The 26,004-nt window shown below is 47.2% G+C and overlaps 1 protein-coding gene across 5 annotated transcripts; it reads right to left on the bottom strand.

The window, feature by feature from the left end:
* Positions 1-409: 409 nt before the first annotated feature.
* On the bottom strand, positions 410-22,799 carry HP1BP3 (heterochromatin protein 1 binding protein 3). 5 transcript variants are annotated; one of them, XM_086764337.1, is made up of 15 exons: positions 21,906-22,138; positions 20,690-20,809; positions 19,875-19,958; positions 14,207-14,406; positions 13,670-13,772; positions 12,070-12,220; positions 11,561-11,720; positions 10,331-10,474; positions 9,702-9,782; positions 7,921-8,075; positions 7,057-7,147; positions 6,217-6,376; positions 3,495-3,606; positions 2,439-2,576; positions 410-1,615 (listed from the first exon to the last, which is right to left on the bottom strand). In XM_086764337.1, the coding sequence occupies exons 4-15, from the start codon at positions 14,300-14,302 to the stop codon at positions 1,330-1,332; spliced, it is 1,677 nt and encodes a 558-aa protein (XP_086620463.1). In that variant the 5' UTR covers positions 14,303-14,406; positions 19,875-19,958; positions 20,690-20,809; positions 21,906-22,138; the 3' UTR covers positions 410-1,329. The 5 variants fall into 5 exon arrangements, with proteins under 5 accessions (XP_086620463.1, XP_086620461.1, XP_086620459.1 ...); XM_086764335.1 differs by lacking the exon at positions 19,875-19,958; XM_086764333.1 differs by lacking the exons at positions 19,875-19,958; positions 20,690-20,809; positions 21,906-22,138 and adding an exon at positions 22,713-22,799.
* Between the last annotated feature and the right edge of the window lie 3,205 nt (positions 22,800-26,004).

Raw genomic sequence — 26,004 nt, 5'->3', positions numbered from 1 at the left:
CTGCGCTGCCCAAGGGAGTGCCGGGGACGCGGTGGAGCCTGTTGTGAGCGCGGGCGCTGCTCTGTTGAGCAGGGCAGAAGGGGGAAGATTTCAGCTGGGCTTTTTTGTTCCCGCTGACCACTGACTGGGAGCAGAGGGAGAAGAGGAGCAGTAAGAGGTTCAAACAGAGCTTTCTTCTTGCTCACCTTTGTGTCCAGAGAAAATGGGGAAGAAAAGGGTCACAAGTCCATCCAGCTAGCGAGCTTGGCAGGGGCTCAGGCTAAAACAGCCCCACTCTGTCACGCTGGCTATGTACTTTTAACAGAGACTGGCCTCTGCAGCAACCCACGGCGACTGCAATTCCCTCCTCTCTGCGCTTCCAGGAGGAGCAAGCTGTGGTGAGGAAGAGAAAGAACACACAAAGCGGGCCTGGAATCTAGTTTCACTTTATTTTAGCAAACTGCATGTTCTTCACTTATCAACATCTCTACATTAGCAATTGTATAGCTCTCCAACTTTTCTTTAAAAAAAAAGGTAAACAAGAGGTGACAAAACTCAGGCTCTTCATCTCTTAAAAACATTTGAAAGTTGGATTCGAGAAGACTTTTATGTATTTTGGTTTTAAGGTAACAGATGTGGCGTGGAAACACTAATTCAAATCACCCGCCTAAGGGAGAACTACCCCTTTTTTGGAGCCCCTCTGGCATCAGATGATCAGCAGACGCTGCAGCCTCCGTTCACTGAAGACCTGACTCACCGTGAAACAAACCTCGCTGGTCTGAAGGAGCCGAATGTGCCGTCTCCTTAAGCCTGTCGCTCTAAGGGCCGAGCAGAAAGCAGCACCTCCAGGACTCAGTGCAAGTGCTGTATTTACACTGCTTCTTCACAGAAGCGTTAAGGACCTCGTCATGCAGGGGGGGTCTAGGGAGGACTCTTCTGCCGGTGGACCTTCTCATTAAGAATCACATTCCCCCAATCATCCTGTTCCTGCTGTCTAAAGATATAAAGATCTTCTTTGAAGAATTTTTAAAAGCCAACCCTCCCCCCCAACCCAAGAGCAACACCGTAAAATGTACAGATTATATATGTCCTAGAAAAGTCCTAAAATTATTGCAGAAACTAAAGATGACTTGTTCCAGGGGAGGGGCAGGCACGAGGCACAGCATTGAGATCTAGCAAACGCTCGGGTCGGTTTGATTTAGTTTTCAGCTTTTCCCCCATCATTCAAGAAAAAAAAAAAAAAAAAAGTTAAAGAAGTGTTTAAGCATCAGAACTAAAATACAAATGCACGTTGACTTATAAAACAAGATTGTGGATTTGACCATGGGATTCCCTGACAGTGGAAAAATTTTACTTTTTTGCCCGGAGAGATTTCCTCATGGTGGATTTGCCCTTGGCAGAGGGTTTCACTTCCTTCCTCCCGCTGGCTGCTGGTTTCTTGGAAGAGCTGCCACCAGAGGGTTTCTTGATGGCTGGGGCTGCTGGTTTGGCTTTCTTAGCAGGGGTTTTAACCTTGGGAGGGGGCTTTGCTTTCCCCCGGTGGGCTGCGGGGGTTTTTCTTGGCTTGGGTTTGGACTCCCTTCGCTTCATCGGAGGGGCCCTGCTCCTTGACTTCGGAGGCGGTCTCTTCTGCATCCTGTCAGAAAGAGAGACAGCACAAGATCTCAGTGGAGGCGCAAATGCTACCCAGAGCGGAGCTGCTGTCGTCAATTTGCATAAACGAAGCAGATCTTGGCATCCTTGTTCTTTACCACGGATGTTCCTTTATGCAGCAGTACATTTCATTAGCTAAATCCCAAAGAGCAAAAACTCCTCTGGTGGATCTTGCCAGGCTAAGCACTTCTCAATCCCCACAGAGCTCTGCCAGCAAGGTTTCGAGCTCCTTCATTAGGCACATAAATATACAAATAATAACAATGAATCAAAGTCGATTGTCAGAACAATTCAGAGACCTAAGCACTCTCTCTCCTCTCTAAAGGGAATTTTATTAATGAACAACACTTGTCTTAAATCCACATTTTAAGTAAGGCAGGTTTCGTATCTGGCTACAGAACTGCAAACAGTACTGTAGGGAACAGTTTTCCTACGGCAACAATTAATAAATAGAAATAGAAAAGTCCCATGTGAAATGTCACTCTTCTGTAAAGCACAAAGGCGACTTCAGGAGACTACAGACAATACAAAGAATAAATACAGGCTCTCCTAACATCTGGAGCCAAGAGGTTAGCTTCAAATTATGGAATGGAAGAGATCAAGGCCTTGCTTCTGCAGACCACACACGTCCTGGAGAAGTCCTGACCCTGACAGTGCCCCAGGAGTTTAACAACCATTAGAAGCTGCTGCTTCCAACACCTCCTGAGCAGCAGCCTGGTGGACAAATAAGCACAGCGAGAGACAAACCTGTGCACTCTACAGCTGTGACAGTCACTTCCATTTCTTTCTCTCTCATGCTGCCATACCTCTTCTTTGGTGGTGGCTCATCCTCCTCAGACTCTTCCTCTTCAGATTCTTCTTCCTCCTCAGATTCCTCCTCTTCTTCCTCATCAGATTCCTCAGAGTCCTCATCCTGCTGCTTCTCTGGGTAGAGCACATCTGGGCTACAAGAGGTTTCTTGTCAGAGTGTGACTTACTTCTACAGATCTGACTCGAGGGTCAGCAAGCCTTGGGTATCCCTGGCTCTCATCAGGCCCTGCTGCCCATCCTGGGGGGTTACAGCTTTGAGCCTAATCCAGAAATACCCCCAAGACTTCTGTGTTTGCTGCTATCTGAAACCAACGTTATTTAGTCTCTGCAACAGCAGAAGCGTGACAGCCTGTGAGCCCTAAGCTGTCCTTTCTCTGGTTCTCTTCCTCGTTGCTCCTTCTGTGCAAACACAGGAAGGCAGACAACAAAGGGACAGGATCAGACTTCAGTGACTCTGAACACAGCCATGAGGACTTTGTACGTACGCAATAAAAGAAGGTGGGAAGCAGAGACTTTAGTGACTACGTAGCCATGTGGCTCCTGGCGGGACACCAAGTCACCATCCCTGGGCTCTGTGTGGCACAGCACAACATACACTCGCAGCAGAAGAAAGGCTGGTTTCGTCTCAGAGAAGCTAATCTAGGTCATCTTCCCTCCTCCCACCTCTCCTCCACATCAGCACGTAGACAGGCAAACAGCTGGGTCCTGCTCCTTGTGAGCTTCCCTGCATGAAGAACAACACGCTCTACCTGCTCATGTGAGTTTGTTTTAGCATGGGAACACTTAAAAAGCCCCAATTCTGAAAAAAAAGCATCATGACAGAGTACCTGAGAATACCGAGCCCACTATTCTTATTGCCCTTAAAAGCTTCCCTTGCTAATGAAGGCAGCTTTACACCCGCTCATGGACAGACACCCAAGTAATGTCGTTATCTAGGGTGACTGTGGGTGACAACGCTGTGGTTCACCAGTTACTAAATCCCACACAAACTTCCCGGTGAACAGGAGGTCACTCACTTATCTTGAACAGCGTTTTACAGCCAAGCTCTTTACCTAGGATAATAAGGGAAGCAAAGCTGAAAGGTTCCACTGAAGCCCTTTCCAGAAATCTGCTCCATCCAGCCATTCTTCTCACATTTCTGCAGGGTTCTCTTCAGTAGATGTACTGTGGGGAAAAAAAAACAACAAAAACCAGAGAAAGGTTGTGTTACTATTTTTATCCACTTGTCTAACCTCACTGCTCTCTGCAGTGCCCTCTGAAATCAGAGATGAAGTCGGGATGAAGTCTGCTTTGCCCAGGCCACCTGCAGAGGAATGGAATGGCACCGGAGACCTGAGACTCGTGAAGACATCACCGCATGCTGCTTTGTGCACGCAGTGAAGAGCAGCTTCCACGTGTAGGACCCAGCTATACCACTCCATTTACAAGTTCTAGAATGTCTTATTTCAAGGGAAATCCTCTCACAGTTAATTTTCAGAAAGAAGATACAAGTGTTTGTTCCTGAACACTTAGCAAGTGTGGCTTTAAACACTCCAAAGGAAGAAGTCAAGAACAGTGGAGATTTTTGATGTCATGGTGAAGGGATCCTCCTTTATAAATGTGTTCCACACGCCATGGAACTACTTCCGTCCAAATTTAACTCAAGTCTCAGCTTTCTTCAGCCTGTTCTCCAAATTGTTTTTTAAAACAAATCTTTACCCTGTTTTAGCCTTCCTCCTGTTCTAAACTTCATATGTGGTGCATCTTTCCTTGTTCAGTGGTTTTGGTATTTAAAAAAAACCCAAAAAACAAAAAAAAACCCAGGAGAAATATTTGGTCTAGGAATATGACAAAAGCGCTTTTGATTCCAGTCTTCTGTTCCATTGTGCACTGTGTAAGAATTCTAACCAAAACTGCGCAAGTACAGGGGATCTTTGTCTCTGGCAAAGGGCCGAAGCTGTTTAGTCAGTTCAAAACCATTTTCAGATCGAACTAGAGGGACCACTTACGTGTTCAGCTCCCTCCAAACCAAGGGAAAAGCAAGCCCTGCCCTCAAGCATGTTCCAAAGAGGTTCAGCCGAAGAATGGAAAGAGGAAAATCCGAAGAAACACGCCAGCTGAGCTGTCATCTGAATCTGTTCTGGACAATTAATGCAAAGGTATTCACTCCAGCCACTTACTCAACACTCCTGAAACAGGCTTCTATCAAGAATTGCCATTGCACAGCGAGGGAATCATTTGGGACAGCGCCGTACCGTCACCAGCTTACAGGCAACCTCTGCTGAAATGCTGTACTTTGAATGGCACTGGAGGAGCTGGCACAGCTGAGTTGATTGTATCTGTTAAATTACTAGCGTTGCAACATTAGGATCACCATAATTCAATAAGTCTTTAAAAACCCCACACTTTTATAAACAGGAGCCACCCATAAAACATAGGGCTGCTTTTACTCTGAGTACCAGAGATCCATAGCAGCACGTAAAGGATTTGACTCCAGTCAAGCCCAGTTACAAGTTTGAGGTATAAATGGGGAGGAGTGCAGAGCACTGGCTCTGCAGCACGCACCCGCCTGCTTTTACATCTCACCAGATCTTCCTCCAGTTGCTCTTGAAGCAGAGCAGAGATCATCAAAATTCCTCTTATGCAATGGAAGGAGAAAGAAAACAACAGATTGCAAGCTGAAATTTCCTTATCTGACTTGCAAGACTGACAAGCACTGGTAGCTGGCTAAACACAGGCCTCGAAGGACCAGGGCAACTCCCAGTGGTCCTGAAAATAAATCGTGCAAGGGCTTAGTAAATCTGGAAACTCTTCCCTGCCCCCAGATTAAGAAGTTGCACTAGACATCGGTCTCTAACTGGCACAAGGCCTCAGGCAACTTCTGTAGCCCACACTGCTGCGAGGGAGCCTGCGCTCCTCTGTATGTGGGTAAGCCCTGCATCAAACAGCCGCGCTGACGCCGTGCTGCAGCTCCAGGCGAAGAGCGCAGGATCAGCAAGCTCCTCTCCAGCCCCACGTCCCAAGGGGTGGCACCAGCACTGTGACACCACAGTAACAAACTGATCTACTTCTAGGTCTCACTCTAGCAGAGACTGCTGCGAGCTCATCCTGCTTGAAATGACCTCCACCCTCAGCTAAATACCTGCATCGGGCTCTGACCAAATAATGCAAATAAGCCATTAGAACATCTACTGCAAAATTCCTGTTAGTATTGCTTCTGCTAACACAAAAGTCAAAACAGACATTAGTGTCATTCCTGGGAACAAAGACATGCCAAATGCCTTCCCAAATACAACAGGATTAGCTTCTCTCCTCACTTGGTTGACCTTTTAAAAATTGGAGCCAAAGAACAATGTCAAACAAATCAGTAACAGGGGTGCTTGGGTTTTGGTTTTTTTTTCATTTAAAGTTAGACTGTGCAACTTCTCTAAATAAAAAGCAACTAGGAACTGCATTTATGTCAAGCCATAGCTTTTCAAAATAGAGAGAGACAGATGAAATCAACTTGGTGATTTAAGAACAATAAAGTACTTGAATGCTACTCCCCCTTCCTGGGAACGTGCAACAGACGAGAGAAACATGCATTATGTCTCAGAAATTAGTCTTTGTCAGGCTTGAAAGGAACTGATGGGAATTAGAAACACTGAGCATCTCTGCAGCACAAAGAACTGAGCAGCTGTCAGTTCCCCAGCAAGCTCATCGGAATAGTTTAAAGGTGCTGCACAGACACATCTGCAGCTGCAGGACTCTCCTTCAGCATGTAAAAGAGAAGGGTTACACGGATTGGTACTTTACCCTGGAAGTTGGAGTTGGTCCCTGGGTGGTTTTCCAGGATATACTTCTTCAGCGCTGTGGTGGAGCAGGTCTTCGGTTCGTTCATGGCCGCAATAGCAGACAGGATGGCGTCTTCCATCAGAGTCCCACCCAGCAGGGGCTTCTCCCCTGACTTCTTCAGCTATTTTCCAAGGAGGAAGAGAAAAGCATCAAGACAAAATTCTCCCAAACCAGGTCAGGACAAGCTCCTCTGCACCAGGTGGGTCGGCGCTCCTGCATTAGCACAGACATGTTTTATATTAAAACACGGCACAGGGAATGCTGCTGTCCCAGCTTTAATTGGGAGGCCAGGCCTATTCACTCAACTGGCCTGGAGTGCTTTTTATCTGTAACACATTGTCCTAGTCCCCAGATACCCTGCAAGGATGTGGCGATCTAAGGGCCTGTCTCTCAGGGAAGGAAATAAATCAGATCTTCCTCCATCCCACAGACCAAATGTACCCGAGAGGCTTCTGTGGCACAGACGTGAGAAAAAGACGTTGCAGGCACCTGGGGTACCTACTGCACTTAGGATTAGTGACGGAAAGGAAAGCTTACCCCACCATCTCCCCTACTGTGCTAGTGAGTCAGAGCTGAAGCAGTGTGTGCAGCACGCTACGCAAGGGAGGCAGGGGGTCTGCGCCAGAAATGTAGAGAAAGAGGAGAATGAGAGTCCTACTGCTTCACAGACAACTCCTGAGTATGACAGGCTGCTAAAGAAAGGTGTACCCAATAAAACGGAGGGGCGAGAGGACACGTTAACTTATATCCAAGGCTTGTGGTCAGTACAGTCAACAAAACAAGATGAACTCTGGCTCTGACCTGGAATGTCCCAGACGCTCCCTTGCCTGTGATTTGCTCTAACTGGCCCTTCTCTACAGCTCTCTGCAGGGCGTTCTTCAGCAGCTGGGGTCTGAAATACAGGAGGATAAAGCTTTACTGACACACACTGACAGCTCGAAAAACAAACAGAGAAACAACGCTGCACACAGAGTGTGAGCGGAGCAGTACTTACAAGTGGGATCTGCCTACATACAGACATTTTAAATGGAGATCTGTCAGCAAGTGCTGATGACATGAGAAGAACAATGTACGTTAGTGGAAATTCAATTGCAACGCTTTCCTGGTGTCACTGTGTATCCAGAAACAGACAAGCTTCACTTGGAAGGATTTACTCATTCTGAAAAGCACATTTGGACTCAGTGGGCAATGAGTCAGTCAGCTCGCAGACAAACAAGGGACTGAGTACAAGCCCCTGTAAGGGCTGATGCGCAGGGTTTTCCTAGATTTGCTTCCTCGTCAAGCCTTGACCAGCTCCAAATGGGCAATCTGAAAGATTACTGTGAGCATGTGCCGGCTAAAGCATCCGGAACCAAGTGAGACAAGATCCCAAGGAGCGGCCTTCGCATCCGCGCAGCGAAAGGGATCTGGTTTTGGTTAGAGGTGGAGATGCGTAGAGCAATGCTGATCTCGGCAGCAGGAACAAAGATTGGGTGTGGAGGGATGCAGAAAAAGGCACAGCTTTTCCTCCAGCTTTCCTGCAGGCTCTGCAACACAGAGCACCACCTGCCTGCTGCCTGCTGAAATAGCGAACCGAGTGACCGTGAGGTGAGGCAAAGCCAGAGGAAGGCTGGGTTTCACCGCTCCTCTGCAGCTCTGCTTGCAAAAGCGTACTCCCGCACCTACCTTACATCTACTTTGAGTTTGGGGTAATACTGAGACACGTATTTCTTGATCAGGCTGTAAGAAGCTTCCTTTGGCTCACAAAGGCGAGTGAAAGCCAGTGGCAGGATATCTTCCAGCTTGACTTGTTGCTCTGCAGTCGAAGCGGAAGTGCTTTTCTGAAATACACACACTTTTACACATCAGTGGGGCCTAAAACTCTGGGTTTTCTGAACCAGCAATCCACAGGTGGAGAGAGTACTCCCAATACGGGCCACAGATCCGGAGAATCAAGTTCTGTAAGGCAGCTCTTTAAATTAACAATTTAAAAAGTTCAGCAGTTTAAGTAAAATCGAGCAAGTTTGGCTGGAATTTTCACAGGAGTCTTAGGAAAGTTTTGCAAATATAAATTGCCGAGTATTTACAACATCTGTATTTTTAACCATTTCCTTCCTCTTTTAAATAATTTTTCTTCAATGAGACAGGTGAGAAAGATACACGCTGACATGAAACATAAAAACTATCAAAGGCAAGACCTTTTTACACAGGTCAAATCTTTCAAAAAATGAACAGCTAAACAGCAGTGCATTTTTTTCACCTGACAAAATGAAATCTTGACTGAAGCAAACACTCTCTCCTCCTGAATTTTCCTCCATCACTTTGTTACCATAAGGATAGGATGCTCAGGGAAAAAAAACGGTCTGTTCTTTATACAGAAAAGACAGTGAGGAAATGTGCTGAAATTTAGTGATTTTGATGCTGAACAGCAGCTTTGCAAATGGTCAAACGGGTGAGGGTGCTGCTCACCCAGACAGCTGCTCGGCTGCTAGCTGAATTCACTGAAAACAAAAGCAAGCTATTTGTTTTGCTACAACACAGAAAAAAGTAACTAGGGACAAAGACACTGATATGCTGCAGACAAGAAAAGTGATGTGTTAGCAGTTATCAGGTGCCTTGCTCAAACTTCTCGTGGAGCCAGTGAGTTCTATTAAAAAATCAGTTACATTGCAATTAGTTTCCTTCAGTGCCCCAATACCAAGTGTGTCACTGGTTCCCTCAGTTTTAGGGCTTTTGGTCTCCCCAGTAGCCAAGAGATAAGCACCAAGGCGTTACACTACTCTCTGCTGGAAGGGGATAGGCAATTCCAGCTAAGCATTTCGTAACAGCAGTGTTAGAAATGTGTTTCACACACCCAGCGCAGCAGGGAGTGGAGAACAGCGGTGCTGGAACCACAGCTACTTGTGAGGACGAGGCTCAGAAAAACCCCACATCACTTTTTACTACCTCAGAACAATATACATCCAACATTAGCAGCTTTCTTCTAGAAGCCTTAGGACATTTTCTTTGTCCTCCCTCTGCCCTCACAGCCGATGGAAAAATGTTCATCTGACAGTCCTGAAGACTGCAGTCCTCCGTTTATCCACACAACAGAACAGAAAACAGCAGTAGCACAAAGCTCTCTTACAATACCTGAGAGGCATCTCTCTACCAGGTAAAGACAGAAGAGGAGCTTCATGGTTGTTCAGTTTTCTGCCACTGAACCAAAGCCTAGGGGTTTAATGTAAACATTTTAAAACTAAGATTCTGATTATTCTACTCCGTTTTAATTTCTCATACTAGCTTTCAGATTCTGATTTTGGTGGAACAGGTGTTTTAACACCTGTATTGGGGAGGAAAAGTACAGCAGGGAAGAGAATACTGTTTGGGTTGGGGTTAGGCTGCATTTCGTAAGATACACGTGTATCTTAATGTTGGTGCATCTCACCAAGATTTTGCAGAGTATTGTTTAAAATGATCCATCTTACCTTTCTGTCTCTGGCTTTTGGAACAGTTTTTCCTGCATTAGACACCACCACAAAGCTCCCAGAAGCGCCCTTTCCTTTCACCTAGTTGGAAAGAAAGACCATTTCAGTCTTTAACAAAGTAACTTTAACAAATAACCATTTGAAAGAGACTAAGTGACATCAGTACACAGATTCTGAGTACACTGTCAGCCTGACAATGGGCTGTTACGGCAGAGGCCTGATTTGCACCCGCTGACACTTCAGTAAGATCAGAAACCCCAGCCAGACATTAGTAACGTACTCTGCTGTCCTGACCAGGAGACCCTAACTGATATTACAGGCATAAATTACAGTGGTAAAAAAAGGTGCTGCAGCAGAAGCAACGTTGCTAAACCCAGTTTGAAGACACAGGCTGCTGCAATGCTATATGACACAACACCAAGAAACGGTCATAAATTGCACAAAGACAACCATGCAAAGCGATTGACAGAACAATGCCAACGTTCTGTCGGTGCCTAACAGAGTGGAGACAGAGGCTGATTAACCTCAACAAAGGAGAACATGATCACCTCACAGATCTGCTAGTGGAGTTAACTGCTATGTAATTGAGTAATAGGACTTCCACTGCTGCTCCGCAAAGCCACTCTTACCTGCCTAATGATTCCTCTCTCCAGCTCCCTTTTCAGTGCTTGCTTTAGAAGATAGCCTCTCCTCTCGAGCTCCAGGGAAGGGTATTTGTGGATGATGTATTTACGTATTGCAACGACCGAAGCACCACTCTTCTGAAAGCATGCCTGAAAAAGAAGCAAAGAGCTGGTAGAAACTGCCTGCACTGCAATTATCTTGCTGTGGGCCTGGAGGAACGGAGGTTAAATGGACCCATACAGGCCAGAACATTGGTATGGGATGCCAGGGCTGGCCTTTTCCCCACAATGACTTGAGAGGATAAAATACAACTAACAAAATACTTAACTTCCCGCTCCAGAACGGCTGAAGAGAGGACAATACAAAAGCAGCACAGCAAGCGCATGTCTACTACTCACTGGTTCTGAAGCACTTACAAGCAGTGGCCTAAACTCTACATGCTACTACAGAACACAGTCACCTTGTGGCAAATCAATGCTGCACAGCTGGGAAGTCATTTTACTAATGTCAGACAGAGCAATCATTAAGTCAGAGCAAGTTGCCAATTTTTTTTTTTTTTTTTTTAAGATGAAGGATTGACATTAGTAAACTAATAAAAAACCCAAGTTGAAGTTCATATTTTGAAAATACAGCAACTGTAAAGGCCACCTTGCAATGAAGGCAAGGTGGAGTCCAGGCCTCCTCTGAACGCAGGATGTGTGAACCAAGCCTCGACGGGAGAGCAGCAGTGCTGCAGTGCAACTGCACCAGCACAGGTCTCTTCTTACAACCAGGAAGGACAGAGTAAACCAAGACCAACACCACTTTAGAATGCAAGTTTACAGTATTTCCATCTGTCCTGAATTAGAATAAGTTAACACTGGAAAAAGCACATAGCAAACAGATGGATTAATCAAGGTAAATCAAGTTAAATGTGGCTAGAAGGCACAAAGAATGAAATGATGATAGCAATCAACCAGGTTATGTTATCATAGCTGTTTCTAATACACTTAGGGAGGGAAACAAATTCCAAACCAAGACATAAGCTACAGGGCCCCTCATCATCATCATGGACTCACATTTCAGCTCCGTGGGTTTCCAGGCAGAAGCACACACATCTTACACAGTAAGCTTCCTGCTAACAGACAGCTCTATCATCACCTGTACCATCAGCAAGCTGAAATTGTGGATCTTAGGCGCACAAATTATTCTGCTTTGCTACAGACGAAGAAAAGAAACATTTGTCTCCTGCTTACCCTGATGGCCTCAGTTAAAATAGCATCCATTTTGGGACGTGAAGTGGCAGCCATCTGCGTTTGCTTCTGTGCCCTAGCGAGCTGGCTAGCGGAAAGAGTAGCCCACGCAGGAATGGTCTTTTTCACCTTCTTTTCCTTTTCCTTAGACTGATCCTTCTCTCTTAGGAAAAATACAAAGCAATAGTAAGACAAAAGACACTAAAACAAGCCAACAAGCAGAAAAACAACAACAGCAAAAGCCCAGAACATCTGACATTTAAAATAATTTGAAGAACATTTTGATGTTTCTATTAGAAGAAAAGAGACCCTATCTTGATATTCAGCCTCACACACGCTCTAGAACAGCAGCTATACCTGACTGGTATACATGGTATATATATTCCTGAGAAACACCAGCACCTTTTTAAGGGACCCATCCTATCTTCCTCATCTCTCCCACCATCTTTTCTATCTCTCGAACCTGACTTTTTTCAGAATCCCACCCAAATTCAGCACTGAGCAAGCCTTACTCCTTTTTGGTTTCTTCTGAGGCCTTTGTTTCCCCCTTCCCTTCATTCTCAGGTTCCTTTGGCTGTTCCGCTTCACTGGATGCAGCAGGCACGGTTTCACTCTCTTGTTCTTCTCCAACAGAGGCAGACTCCTCAGAAGTGACTTCTGCATCTAAAAGATGTGAAAAAGCATCAAGTTACTGCCTGAAACTAGCCTGCACTCTTCAGGAAGGCAGAGGAAAAAAACAAAAGCTTAAGAAGACACCCCCAAAATTATTCCCACCAGACAATTTCTTTTCTCTAATTTAAACAGATGAATTGAATCTAACTTAAAAAGTGAATGAAACTACTGAAAAGAGCTTCAGTAAGGGACAATCAGCCATCAAATACCAGAGTAACTTCAAAAAAAACATCATGTAGCACTTTCACAATGAACTAATTCCCCAGTCTTCCCCTCTTATCTCCACAAGTTACTGTTGCAATCATCCCTCAGAGAGGCATGGGTGGGGAAGGGAGGAGGAAATCAGCTCCACGAAACACTTAAGATTTTTCTCCTAGGTTGAGGTTTACATGTTTTTAACTCAGAAAAGTGCAAAACTACACATTTTTGCAAGAAATTTGGATAGATGCATACTAGCAGCTTTCTTTACAACCAACTTGTCTTCAAACACCACTGTTTCTGCACCACGCACTGTGGCACCTGAAGGACTTCAACCATTCAATCACATTTTTCCAGACTTGGCAAAGCTTTAGATTGCACGTGCATTGGCAGAAGCACTTGCCTACCAGCAGGATCAAATCCAGTCAGAAATCAACTTACAAGCAAATTAACTGCAGTATATTTAGCTGAGAATAGCTTAGGGACTGGGCTGCCTGCTAGGTATAACTGCCTTTACGCTACTTTCTGGATAAAGAGCTGTCCACCCTGACTGCTCCACGCAGAAGACACGTTCCCTGTCTCTGAGAAGGAGCTTAAGCACTCCTGCTACGTTCCTGTCCATAGTTTTCCCACGAAGGCATCATGCATTTAAAATATGCAGCATATTAATAGTTAGTTTCCTATGTAATTTATTTATTTGTGGCACCAAAGAGGACAAAGTCAGCTAAACTAACCAAATATGATGCTGAAACGACACATTCTGAGAAACTGAGGTGAAGCTGCTAAGACCAGACGCACTAATATCTAGATTTTATGACACATTGTGGTAAAATCCTTTTTTTTTTTTTTTTGGGAAAAGAAAGAAAGAAAAAAAGGTAAATACTTGGTTTTTACACTCATTAACTCCACCTTTTGATATTAAACCATCGTCCTACTGAAATGTCATAATTTCTACCTTTAGTCCAAAGAATGCGCAGCCTTAACAGGGAGAATATATTTAGCTATATTTTCATATCTGTAATGTCAGGGCTTTGCCACGGGGCATGAAGGACAGAGCAAATGGGTTCAGACTGAAAAGAGTGGCTGCAAAATACAACTTCCCAATAATCCAGGAAAAGCCTGTGAAAAGGAGCTAAGCACCAGTAATATTTTAATCATGGCAGCAGGGTTTTTCAGGAGCTTCAGGACACAAGCCTACAGTTGGATATACATTAACAATCCACTATAGAACTATTACCGTACCTGCTTTGACTTCTTCACCTTCAGCAGGTTTGCTTTTGGGAGGAGTTTCCCGGGAAGAAGAATTCACCGAGCGACGGATCGGCATTGTGTCGTCTTCAACTTTCTAGAAAAAAGTATACAAAAATCAGCACAGATACTGGAAAGGACCAGGAAGTTTTTGAAACGGGATTAAAGGAAATCAAGGCAGCCTATGTAAAAATATTCTGGTTACATCCGGATTTTTCAGAATTTTAAAAGACAGTAACCCTCAAACCAGCTTCTTTGAAGCGTACTAGGACAGGATAGTTTCACATTTTACGGTTATAAAATAAATGATTTTTTAAAATTACAAATTAAATGAGATGAGCATTTGAGGATTTTCACAAATACAACATCTCAGAGAAAGGAGGGAAGGGGAAGGAGAATGCCTACAGGGTTTATTAGGCTCCCAGTTGAGTTTCCTACAAGCAGGGGAGAAAGAGTCCCAAGTAACCTTCAGCAGGTCTGGAAGTCAAGGTCTGATCCAAGGGCAAGCTTGGAGAATGGGCTAGCCCCTACCTCACTTAACTTGTCCGTGTGGATCAGCTGAGCTCCCGTTAAGAGTGGAAGCGCCTTATGATGCACGGGTTCAGCTTCAGACAGATCAGTCGCCATTTTAGTTAATTTCTAGCTCCAAGTGCAGGTAACACTGTGGAGCCCCAGGTTTTAACCCCAAGGACTTTTTCCTAATGGTTTTCACAGTGCAGTGAGGAGTCAACCTAAAGTACAGAAAAGATGTGGTGTGAAAATTAACAAAACAAAAACATCTACGTCCATGTAAAGATTAAAACAAAAAGAAGGATAAATGACTTACAGCTCATGGCTAACAAAACTGACAATCAACACTTGCATTCAACAAAGATGCTAAAACATGTATGCAAACTTGAGGGCTATGGATGTAGCAGAAATGGCAAAGCTGTAAGCCAGACCTGCAGCCTGCTCCATTAAAACATATCTGAAAGAATAAAAAGGCTCTTTAAATGAACAGAAAGCTTTAACGAAAAGCAGACATTGCACTGTGTCTAATGTAAGGCATTGAGGTAACTAGTAAGTCATTCACTTTGGGTAAAAGCAGGAGGTGACACACTGATCCAGCTTCTATCAGCCTATGGAATGAAACCATTAAATCTGTTAGGCAGAAAATACACACACTGGAGACCCAAACCATGCCCCTGCCAAACTAAACCCCATGCAATTTATAGAAAGGAATGAGTCTTTGAACAAGAAAATAACCATCAAACCAGCAGTCTCCATACCATCTTAAAAAACAAAGCAAAACAAAAAACCAAAGAAAACATCAAAGCTCTACAAAACCCTCCTCCAAACACAAGGGTACCAAATGGGTGAAGCTCAGTTTAGCCCTCACCAAGCCTCACTTCTCACTGCCATCACACTTCCACAGCCTTTCTTACCTGTTGCCCATTCGCCTGCACCAGCCTCTCCTAAGGAGAGGTGCTCCACTATTTCCATCACAAAACACTGATTTTACTTGGTGATTCACTTCCTTTTCTCAGCATCTCCTTTAAAAAACTCAAAAGCAAAACTTCACCTCTAGCAAATGAGAGCTGCACCCATTCCACCCCAGTCCATCCAAAGATCAAGCTCCAGACTGCCTTCCTCCCTTCCTTACAGAGACACAGCCAAATGCTGCTGCTTTCTACCTATTCTGGATGTTTTCTTTTGCTCAGATGAGAAAGCAGGCACTTACCGCAAATTCTCACGTCTAACAGGTATTTCCCCAGCCTGAGTGTCTTCCTCTTGAACGGAGGGCTAACACCACTCCTGGCACTGTTTTCAAGATGACTTTCACCACAGTTTCGGCACTTTGCGCTGCATTCCCCATTGCAGGGGTGGATGCTCCGTACCACATCCACACCACCTCAAGTACTCCATATTCTTGTCCCAAAAAACAGCACTCTTATTTCTCAGCAGTGGGCACTCCTAACCGATCAGGAGGATTCTCTCTACCTCAGTTATTTTCCCAGGCAAAGCAAAACCCAGCTCGTCTGCACGGAGCGTTTCTGTTACACCTCCAAGCTGTGTAAGTAGTTTCCATTCAGAAACTAGTGGCAGTGAAAGAAGAGCAGAGGGGAACGTGTTAAAATACCATGGTTCACAAGAACTGAAGACGCAAGAGGCTACATCATTGTACCTACAAGATCTCCTTCCCAAATAGTAAACCAGGAAATTAATAAACCAACTCCAGTGCTGCTGCAGGTGGGAACAGTGTCACGTCAGGTGCACACACCTACAGCAAAACCAACCAAGAGAATTCTATCTCAGGAGAAGGAGACACAACACTGGGCAGCATTTCCACGGGAGATGCTCTAAAAGACATTCACCTTGCTGGCCACCTTCAAAACACAGCGCTCCTGACAGCTAACGGCAGTCAATCTACAACTTCTCCTTAGCCGCTGAACAGTCATTCTGAAAAACGAGAGTAAACTCGCCCTGCCTCAGCACCAGTGAAAGCAAAGGAGTGGGACAGTGCGGATGTTTTCTTAAGAGACAAAACTGAAAAACAAAAACACACTACATGCCAAAACCAAAATAAACGAGATGAATGAAGCTTTCTTATGAAATTTCAAGATGGGAAAAAAAACCTAACAGCCAATTAAAACACATGAACTACAGCCCAACACTTTTTTTTTTCCTATTTTATGGGACCTTCCTCCCTCAAGTGTGGAAAGTGAGAGGAAAAATTAAAAATTCCACCAGGCTTGAGCTCAGTATCAAATGTTTTTTTCTAGCAAGGATAGCCTGAAGCCCTTTAAAACAATGCCAGCATTTTGAAATGAGTCCTAAAATAACCAATTACAGATCCATCCTCAGGGAAATCGGCTGGGGGCTACAAAAGACGCTTTCCCTGGGATTGCTCACACACACATACGAGCATGCACCTGGCTGACCTGGTCCTGGATTTTGTTTATTTTGAACAGTGACCTGCATGTCACATGTACATGAAAACACAGTACTCCCAACTTTGACTTCCCCAAGTTCTAAAACCCCCTTTTGTTTAGATCACAGTATAAACTCGAGTCTTGCTCTCAAGAGTAAAACCTAACACAGCACAATTCCTAACTGCAGTGCCTACAACACACCCAAATAAGCCATCACCCCGCCGAAATTCAGAGCAACCCAAACAGGAGCTTGTTGATTCCCTGTGAGTTCCCATGCCTGGATCATCTCCTGCTCAAAAGGCCAAGGGAATCAAAGGGGCAGGAGGATAATCCCCTACGGACTTCAAAGCACCGATATTCTCAAGGGACAAAGTCACCAGCAGCACCTTGCGAAAGCATCCCAGCTCAAGGACTGCTCTCGCTCGGCCTGTTTCTTTCCACAGGGGGATCAAAAGGAGTTTACTGGACTCTGTGCGAAATGTCAGCCTGAATGTAGTTTCTCAAAAAGATAAAGCAAAAGACTAGAAGGTTTTGCAACAGCAATGCAGAAAAACTCCCATTCCCCCCTTCAAATAAAACAGAAGGTTTGTTTAACCAAAAAATCAAGTCACCCAAACCAACCTGGACAGCCTAGTTCATGTGTGGGATACTAGCATCTTTATGTACCACGGCTACGACGGCAAGCATCACTCAATAACAAACAACTGGAAGTAATAACTGCATTTTGCATTTACACAAACGTCAAACAAATATTGTGCTGAGAGCATGGGAAGAGGCCAGCAGCGGAGGATGCAGGTTTTCAAGGCGGTTGTTGGGTAACACTGATGTGCACTGAAATCTGATCAACTGCCAGAAAACAAAAAATAATCACATCAGTAGTGAAACAGCTATCAAGATACAAACCTTTTTAAAAAAGTTGCTTGAAAGTACAGATAGTAACTCCTCACCGAGGACTCACACGCATTGTCCTACGGGTCATCTGAACCGCAGGTTCACAGGGTCCCCAGCCATCACGAACCAGACATTTCAAAGCTGGTAATCCAGTAAGGAGCTGACAAGCAACAAACCCCAAATTTCTGAATATCGAGATCAGCAGGAATGGCTGATTGCGTCCAGTCTGTCAGCTCAGGGAGTGGCCACTAACGGAAGATCCAGTCAAAGGAACAGCATATAGCAGCTTCCTCCTGAGCTATCAGCACAGCAGTAGGGAAGAAAAAAAAAGGGGGGGGGCCCTCAGGTGAGACACACACATTTTGAGTAATATTTCAGAAGAGTGGAGCCCTCCCACCAGGGTAACAGACACAAGAATACAAGAATGTAAAAAAAAAAAAAAACCCAATTTTTAAAAACTATTTTGAGGCATAGTTTGGTTGACTCCTTGAATTTCTCCTGGCCATAAGATTTTCCAGCTTATCTCAGACTTCAGTTTTATTCAAGAGAAGGGAAGAAATTTTTTTTATTTTGGGAATAAATCAGGTCTCGAACACAGCAAGCCAACTGTCACGCTGGCGGAAATAACGAGTCACAAGGACTCAGGGTAGGGTGCGCAGGCTGAGCGGACTGAAAACAAATATGCAATGGAAAAATGAGAAAGCGTATCCAGTCCTGTGGCGCTAAGGGTGTCCGCTTACTGCTGCACGACACGTACTCCGGTGACTGCTGGGCTCTTAGGCACGACTTGGTATACGGTACACGGCGCCAGTCTAGAAATCGGGTCAAAAAGGGCTCAGAAAAAGTTTTTACGTTCTTGCAGATTTGAAGCCAGAGTGTCAAGGGATACAAAACTGCCTGACAAGCAATGCAAGCAAGAATGACTGTTTATTATCAGAACGGCTTACAGAGCAAAGTAACTGGATTTCAAAACCAGGCTATTGATTATCGTGCAATTACCTACTACTCTGTAACGCTGCCCTGAGCAGAAGAGCACTTAAATGCCTCAGAAGTTGCAGGGGAAAAAAAAAAAAGCACAGGAAATGTTTGTATTTTGCAAATCCAAATCAAACATGCCAAAATATTACCTTCTAAATGGCAAGCTGGGCAACTTTTTCAAGACTTCTGGCCCTCTGAAATCCTCCAAGCTCTTCCCTAAAAATCCAGCTCAGGTAGAAGATACCTTACCAACCCCCTGGATACCTGTGTTGTCACAGAGTGTATCATCCGGCAACGTCTTTGATACAAACTTGTGTTTTACAAAATGTATCTGTTAAAAGCTCTCAGCCGATCCTCTGTCACAGCCTGCTTCACAAAGACCTCCTAGGATCTGCTGATCCCGCTTCTGTTTTCGCAGTTCACCGAGCTGCCTCTTGCCTTGATTAAGTCAGACCAGTAGGATTTAGTCATTTAAAACAGCCTAACAACGTGCAGAGGAATAAAATTTCTCGCTGAACACAGAATATGAGTTAGTCCCCGCTCCTAATCCTTATTTGGCAACCTGCTTGGAAATTCACTCCCTGGCTTCACATCTGGCTGAGCATTACTTCACAACTGGCGCTCCCATCGCTTTTGTTGCTACTCAACAAGTTTTGTGCGAACGTTGTGCCGATCCTTAGGGCCACCGTGTCGCATCCATTTCCTGGGAAGTGTCCTAGTTCGGTGGGCTTTTCAATCGCGTGCCTCCTGATTAACCTACAAGGGCTGTATTTGCAACTCTCTCGCGGTTGAGACTCCCGGAGATCTGTTACAGGCTACCTGAGCCCCACGCTGCTGCAAGCGTTATAAACCACCTTGCTTCAATTAAAGAAGAATAGCGGTCCAATACAAAGATCCAATGGCTCACCGCTTCCCAGGCAAGAAATTCTTTGGCTTACTAGTGTTACAGTTTCTATTTCCATCGGCTCCTTCCCTACACAGCGTTAAGGAGGGGAACAACAAATGCCCAGTGCCTTCAGGGGAGCACAGTGAAAATCTTTCACACTTCCAGTTTCCAAACACACGCATTCCTACACACAGAGGCCCAAAGGCAAGTTTTTCTAACTCTTAAGATACATTTTCATTTCAGGGTAGCATTGAATTTGGAGCTGTGACTCCGAACACCACGAATGCAACCTGATTTACACCTCACCTATCCTGCTGACTTTTGCAGAGCGAAGCAAAGATTAAGTGCTGCCCTTCTGCACGCGCAGACGCTGCTCTCACCGCAAGAAAAGGCACATTACTACAGCGAGACGGACGCTCTGCCTCCCTACCCGGGACTGAGCCCAGCGCCTCGTCTCTGCTATGACGTAATACCGGCAACTCAAAGTCCGCTCAATCTCAACACGTTTATTAAAATACAACCCATGCCTCACCTCCACCATTCTTCACCACCAAGAATGTCAGCTCAATATAAAAAACACCACAGGTCTCAGATTCTTTCCCCATCAGTCTTTGACCTGTACAGAAGGCAGTAACAGCAGACCATTTCTGTGGCCTGGATTATCTTCTCTTCCTCCACCCAGGAGCTTTTCTTCACGTCCCCCAACACACAGCCAAAGCCAGGCGGTGTGTGCAACTTAAATTATGCCACTGTCATACCTAGAAACTCCCAGAAACCTCAGCTAAGGGATCTGTAAGAATTTCTGCTTGCACAGCTGTCTAAAAGTAATCCCTCCCCACAACGATGCTCAGGACGGTGACAGTGACCACCTCTGTGGGACAACAGCTTTTGAACAGTTTTTGGCTAGTATGGTCTTTGATCAGATTCTCCGTGCGCTGCTGCTGACACAGGCAGCTAAGGAACAAAGTAGCCCTTACTAGAGTGCACACAGTTCAGCTTTAAGTTTAGAACAAGTTTAGGTCACAAACTTAAAACTACGCCAACATCAAAATCCGCTGCTGAAAGCTTCATAGCCTTAGATGAAATATCTTAATTCATGATCCAACATCATGAATTTTGACAAACCACTGATGCTTGAAAGAAAACGTAGGCCGCTGACATTACACACCAGGGTGTGAACCTTTTTTAGGCAACATCCTCCGTGCTTAGATGGATTAAGTTTAAAACCATTACGCAAACCCTCCTCCCAAACTATTACTTATTCAGTCATCACATATTTTTCTATAAAACAAAACTACACATGGTAAAAGCTTTGATTTCCCTGCAGTCTACACAAAATCTACTCACACCGCACATTAGGGTCCGTCAATGTAAAATTTCTTTTATTCCTTCCCATGAAGTTAAAATCCTCAGCACACCCTGGGTCATTTGTAACAAAACACTGACAAAAGAGTCACACATCAGTTTCTGTTGAAAGGGAAAACACAAGAGAATAAGATCATCTGAAGACAAAAATAATTCAAGGAATCACTGAGGAAAGTGCACGAAACCTCGAAAAGCTAATTAATTAGGAGGCACACGCAGGTAGAGCAGAGAAAGGCTGCAAAAGCCAGCACTTTTCAAGGCATACACACTGAGTTCTTCCCCCCAACAGAAATCATGTGTATTTTTTCCCCCCACCCACTCCTTATTTCCAAGGACTTCCCACTCTAGCCACCAATCTCTTTAAATGCCTCCTGAGGAAGGCATGTGCCCTCCTGCCCAGTTCACGGAAACACTTCCCCTCCTTAACTGAGCTCACCAGTGATTCCTTCCTCTCCTCCGGTTCCCCCTACACACACTGTCCTCACATGGAGGAGCTCAATACTGCGACATTGTTTATTAAACACGAGTACTTCTGAACCTTTCCCGCCTCACTGAGATAGCTGCTTGCCAAAGACCGCTGGCCAACTATTTCTTGAAGATGCTAAAAATACTATTTATGGTAAAAACAAACAAACAAAGTCACATGTAGTGCAACTCTTACTCGAAGGGCCTGATAAGGACTGCGAAGGGACACGCCTGTTAACCCAGAAATAGTTCAGCAGCCAAGACTCCTGAAACGAGTAACCCGTGAAATATCACAGATACGAGCAAACGATCTGTCTGCTGCACTTCAAAAGCAGCGAACACACCCACAACCCCACATTATCTTGTCTTCTCCTGCGGCACAGGCTGAGCAGTCCCTTGTGATTTGCAGAGCGAAAGTAGTTAGAATACAGGCGGGAGGGTTTCGTGCTGAACAGCGCCCCTGGTCTGGAGCTGTCCTCGGGCACCCTAAGCTGGTGGAGCTTCTCTGCCCTGGCAACAGCTACACCAGTTTACCAGATTTTGCTATGGTGCTCTTCTCTCCTCAAGTCTTTGCCAAGTTTTAACCCAAAACCACAGTCCAGAGCGGCAACAAGAACAGCAAATCCAGAATGGAAGCCCTTCTGGAACAGCCTCATTCCAGACTGGGATTTAACAGCCTTCTCAAGCAGAAGCATGTGCAATAAGGGGAGGAGGGTAATTAACGTTCTCTAACCATGCTGCGACCACCAGAGTCTCAGGGAGGAACTCAGAACTGCCCGGTAGTCTCACACTTAGGCCTGGATCCATCTCTAGCAGCACCGAGAAGGGATTAAGGGCTTCTTTTGGGAAGCGGCGCCACACTGAAGTCTCGGGCAGAGGTTTTCCTCGAGCAGTGGCACTTCTCTGGCCTCTGATGAAATGAGTTTGCGGGAGGAAAAATGCCACAACCAAACAACAAAAAGGCGGGAAGGCTACCGCGGGAGCTCAGGCACTTCCTAAGTTTATAAATAGCGATCAGTTATTGTGTCACACCCCATCGGCTCCTTCCGTCGCTGACACCCCCCCTCCTCCCCGCGACCCACCGGGCACACCCGCCGGTGTTTACCGGGTGTCAGCGGGACGGGAGAGGCGGTTTGGAACGCCCCCAGCTCCTTTGTGAGAGACGACGAGGGGCCGGGGGCCCGCACGCCGCCAGGCCCCGCCGCGCACCCCCCCCCGCCGCTTCCCGGCCCGGCGACACCCAAAGGCCGGGGCCGCCTCCTCGGGCCTGGACGGGGGCGAGCCCGGCGCGCCGCGGCCCTCTCCGGGTGGGGAAAGGAGGCCGCGCTGCCCACCGCGACAGCACGGCCTGTCCCCGCAGCGTGTCGCGACCGGTCGCGACAGCCTCCCCCAGCCCCCCGCCGAGGCCTGTCAGGGCGGGGGCGCGGCGCCGAGGGGAGTTCCCGGGCCCCTCCAGGCCGCCCCCGCGGCCTACCGGGCCCTCCCCGCCTCCCCCACCCCGCCGCGGTACCGGGGGCGGGCGGGGGTGGGGGGGACTCACCAGCAGGCCCGGCGGACACAAAGCGGCCCCTCTAATGGCGGCGGCGGCGGAGGGGGAACCGGCGGGAGGGGGGCTGGGGCGGGGGGGGGGCGGCCGGGGCAAAGGGGCGAGGGCGGGGCCGGGAGGTGGGGGGGTGTGGCCGCGGCGCGCGGCGAGGGGGCGGGCCGCAGCGGCGCCGCCGGCCAATGGGAAGCGGCGGGCATTTTTCGAACGCCGGCCCCCCCTCGTCCTCGTCCTCCTCCTTCCCCCCCCGCCCCCCGCCTCCACGTCGCGCGGGAAGGGGAGGGGGGAGAGCGCGCATGCGCGGCGGCCGCGGGGAGCCCTGCGCGCGCGCCCACTGCCTTGGCCGAGGCGTTTCCCGCCTCCGTTCCGGGAGCGAGCGTTAGGGCAGCGCCCCCCCCCCACGCCCCCGCCCCGGGCAGAGCCCGCCGCACCCGGCACCCCCGGCCCGGGCAGGACCCTGCCGACCCGCTTCGGCCTCCTCCCGCCGCTGCGGTTCCTGCAGTGCCCGCCTGGGCCTCTCTGCTACCCCCCCGCCGCTCTCGCCGCCTCTGTAATTCACCGCCCGCGCGCCGGAGATTTTCTGCCGAAACGCGCCAGCGAGCCCTCCCGTGCGGGACGGGTCCCTTGGCTGCCGCTGCTGTGCCGCGGGGGCTCCCCCGCCCGTGCCTGGGCCGCGGGTTACCGCCGGGGGCAGGGCGAGGTGCGGCCCGCAGCGGTGCTCTCGCCGTCGCGGTCAGTGCGGGCCCGCGCGGAGCGGTGACACCGGCCGCTCCTTCTGCGCACCGCTGCTGAGCTCTTGCTACAAGTTTGTCGCTTTACTTTTTTGGCTAGGCTAGTGGGTGCTTTGTTTTGTTTTGTTGTTTTTTTTTTTTCCTTCCCTCAAATCCCTCTATTTTCCCTTGAGTTTAATGTACAACCCCTCAATACCCTCCCCTGCCTGTTTTTATTTTCTGCTGTGACTGTGCTTCCTACAAAATACACCGCAGAACTGTCTCCGGATATGCCACAGAACTTTTCATCTGCAGTCTCTTGCACAAGCAGTTCCTCAGCTTTATTTTCTGCACATAATCCTTACTTGTCTGCTGCCAACCTCGTTCTGTCAGTCTGTTTTTACAATTTGAAGACTGTAAGGGTATTAACACATTAATTTGGGCACTGTGGTACAAAGGTACCTCCTGTGGATGGTACCTCCTCTGTGAGCACTTTTTAGGAGCCCTTACACCATCCAAAGCACTGCAGAGGTGTCTCGTTTCTGCAGAAGTGCCTTCTTTCTTGTCTAAGCTTTTTGCAACTTTCCCCCCCCTTAGGTGGCTGTTGCAGCGGTGTACTACACCTGTTGCCTTCCAAAGCCATGCTGCTGTGACCAAGGCCTGGCCTTGCTCAGTGTCTGCTCCACTCCAGATTACCCCAGTGATGCCTCGCTCTCCTAGGGCCCTTTGTCTCCTGTGCCCAACAGCCCTGGAAGTGCCTCAGCCAGATGGCTTCACTTCGCTGAACATTCCTGTCTTGCTTGTGAGTGCAAAAGACGGCTGTGCAGCCGCAGAAAAATGTGTTCTTTGGCCTTTCTCCCCTTGCAGTGCCTCTCTGGCAGGAGGGGAGGGAGTGGAAGGTGGAGCAGAGGGGAGCGAGAGGGAATGTGCTCCTTTACCGCTGGCTTTTCAGCCATGAAGGAGGAAAAGATGAAATCACCCCAGCTGCCCTCCCCTTGCTCACTGCAAGCCTTTGTGCAAAACCCCAGCACCTGTGTTGGCTGAACCACAGAGCTACACTCAGACGCAAGAAGAGGAGAAGAAAAGCTTTTGTTGTCTCTTTCTCTGCTTTTTATCTCAAAATCCACCCCAGAGGGGAGGGCCCTGCGCATTCCTTCGCAGCCACGCGCCTGCCTGACCAGGGTGGGCTCTTGTGCAAATACCACGCCTGGGGAAGACAGCTGCATCAAAACCCGCTGCTCAGCCTCCTCCCCTCTGCCCCGACTTTTGGGCAGGCTTAGATCACTTGTGCCCCCCTCTCCATTCCCCCAAAATAATTCTGTTTGATTCCATCTTTCTGCAGCCCTAGAGCTTTTACAAATTTGTGTACAGCTCTGAGTTTTGACCGTACAGTGCAGCTTGCCGTCTAAACCAGATCCTCGAGACACAGCTACTGTTCCCAAGGAGTAGCCGTAAAATTTGCATGTCAGGAGATTTACTGTTTCCGCCCGGTATCCAGAGCAATGCCGCGTGTTCTGCCAGAAACATGAAACCTGTTGTGCTTCTGTTTTAAATACCTCTGGTCACAGAAACTCAGTTCCAGGGGCTGCTCTGTTACAAACTTTCCTACTATACACCACCTCCTATTTTCCCCATTTTGCCACAATTTTAACTTAAAGTGAATGCTGTTTTTTTTAATTAGCACTGCCTCTGTGTTGCTTAACAGCTACCTGCCGCATATGGTACAAAACACAAGATTATTGTTGACTTTTTAAATATCTGTGCCATCCTGCATACCTGACGGTGAAATCAGCTTCTGCTGATAGGTTCTCAGTCCCACTGGCCGAGCGAGCGCAGCGTCTTTGTCGCCAAATTCTGTTTTAATATTGGCCCACAGCTCCAAATGTCAGCTCTGGTTACATTTAGGCCTTGCCTCTGGTGTCGTCACCCCGAGTTTTTGGCGACTTTTTTCCTTTTCCATTTTTACCTCAAGTTTTGCATCTGTTTTGAGAAAGCCTTTTTATACATTTGTGGCCCACATTCTGCCTGGATCTGGGAGAATTTGAGCCTTTTTCCATTTCGCCTCCTGTCTAAGCGCCAGCGTGCTGGGGAGCTCCTTCCCCTCGCCTCGCTCCTTCATCCCTAAAGCTTCACATTCTGCTGCTGCTTCTTCAGCTTCTTGCACTTTGAAAAACAAATAGAATATTCACCGAGAAGCTTCTTACCTTCAGGCCTGGTTGTCCCTGAACGTGTATCCGAAGGGAGTTCTTTTGGTTTGACGGGGTCGCTGGAGCAGGACCCTCACTCTTCTGCCTTGAGGTTGTCGTTCAGCTGGTGGTGTGCTGCGCCACGAGGGGACAGTCGCTGCTGTTTTCAGCTTGAGCCGGGGGATTTGCGGAGTAGAACTATCCCCCAACCATCACAGAATTAAACCATTTAATTAACGGCAGTCCCTCACATCCAGAATCCGTTCCCACTTGCAGAGCCACACACAGACTCCCGGGGCTCTCTTGCCTGCAGCACACAGACGTATTAGGTGGTGAAAGACTTACCTGTTAAGCAGCGGCGTCACCTTCCCGCAGTCCCACACACAATTCCTG

This window comes from Chlamydotis macqueenii, chromosome 21 (assembly GCF_036417535.1).
Source record: "Chlamydotis macqueenii isolate bChlMac1 chromosome 21, bChlMac1.mat, whole genome shotgun sequence".
Lineage (NCBI taxonomy): Eukaryota > Metazoa > Chordata > Aves > Otidiformes > Otididae > Chlamydotis > Chlamydotis macqueenii.
This window is presented reverse-complemented; position numbering and strand designations above follow the sequence as displayed.

Excerpts from the sequence above, each read along its gene's own strand:
- HP1BP3 (XM_086764333.1), bottom strand. The coding sequence starts at position 14,302 with ATGGCGACTGATCTGTCTGAAGCTGAACCCGTGCATCATAAGGCGCTT. Across the intron at positions 13,773-14,206 it reads ACACGGACAAGTTAAGTGAG|AAAGTTGAAGACGACACAAT; the intron begins GTAGGGGCTAGC and ends ACTTTTTTCTAG. Across the intron at positions 10,475-11,560 it reads TTTTAACTGAGGCCATCAGG|GCATGCTTTCAGAAGAGTGG; the intron begins GTAAGCAGGAGA and ends CTTCTTTTTCAG.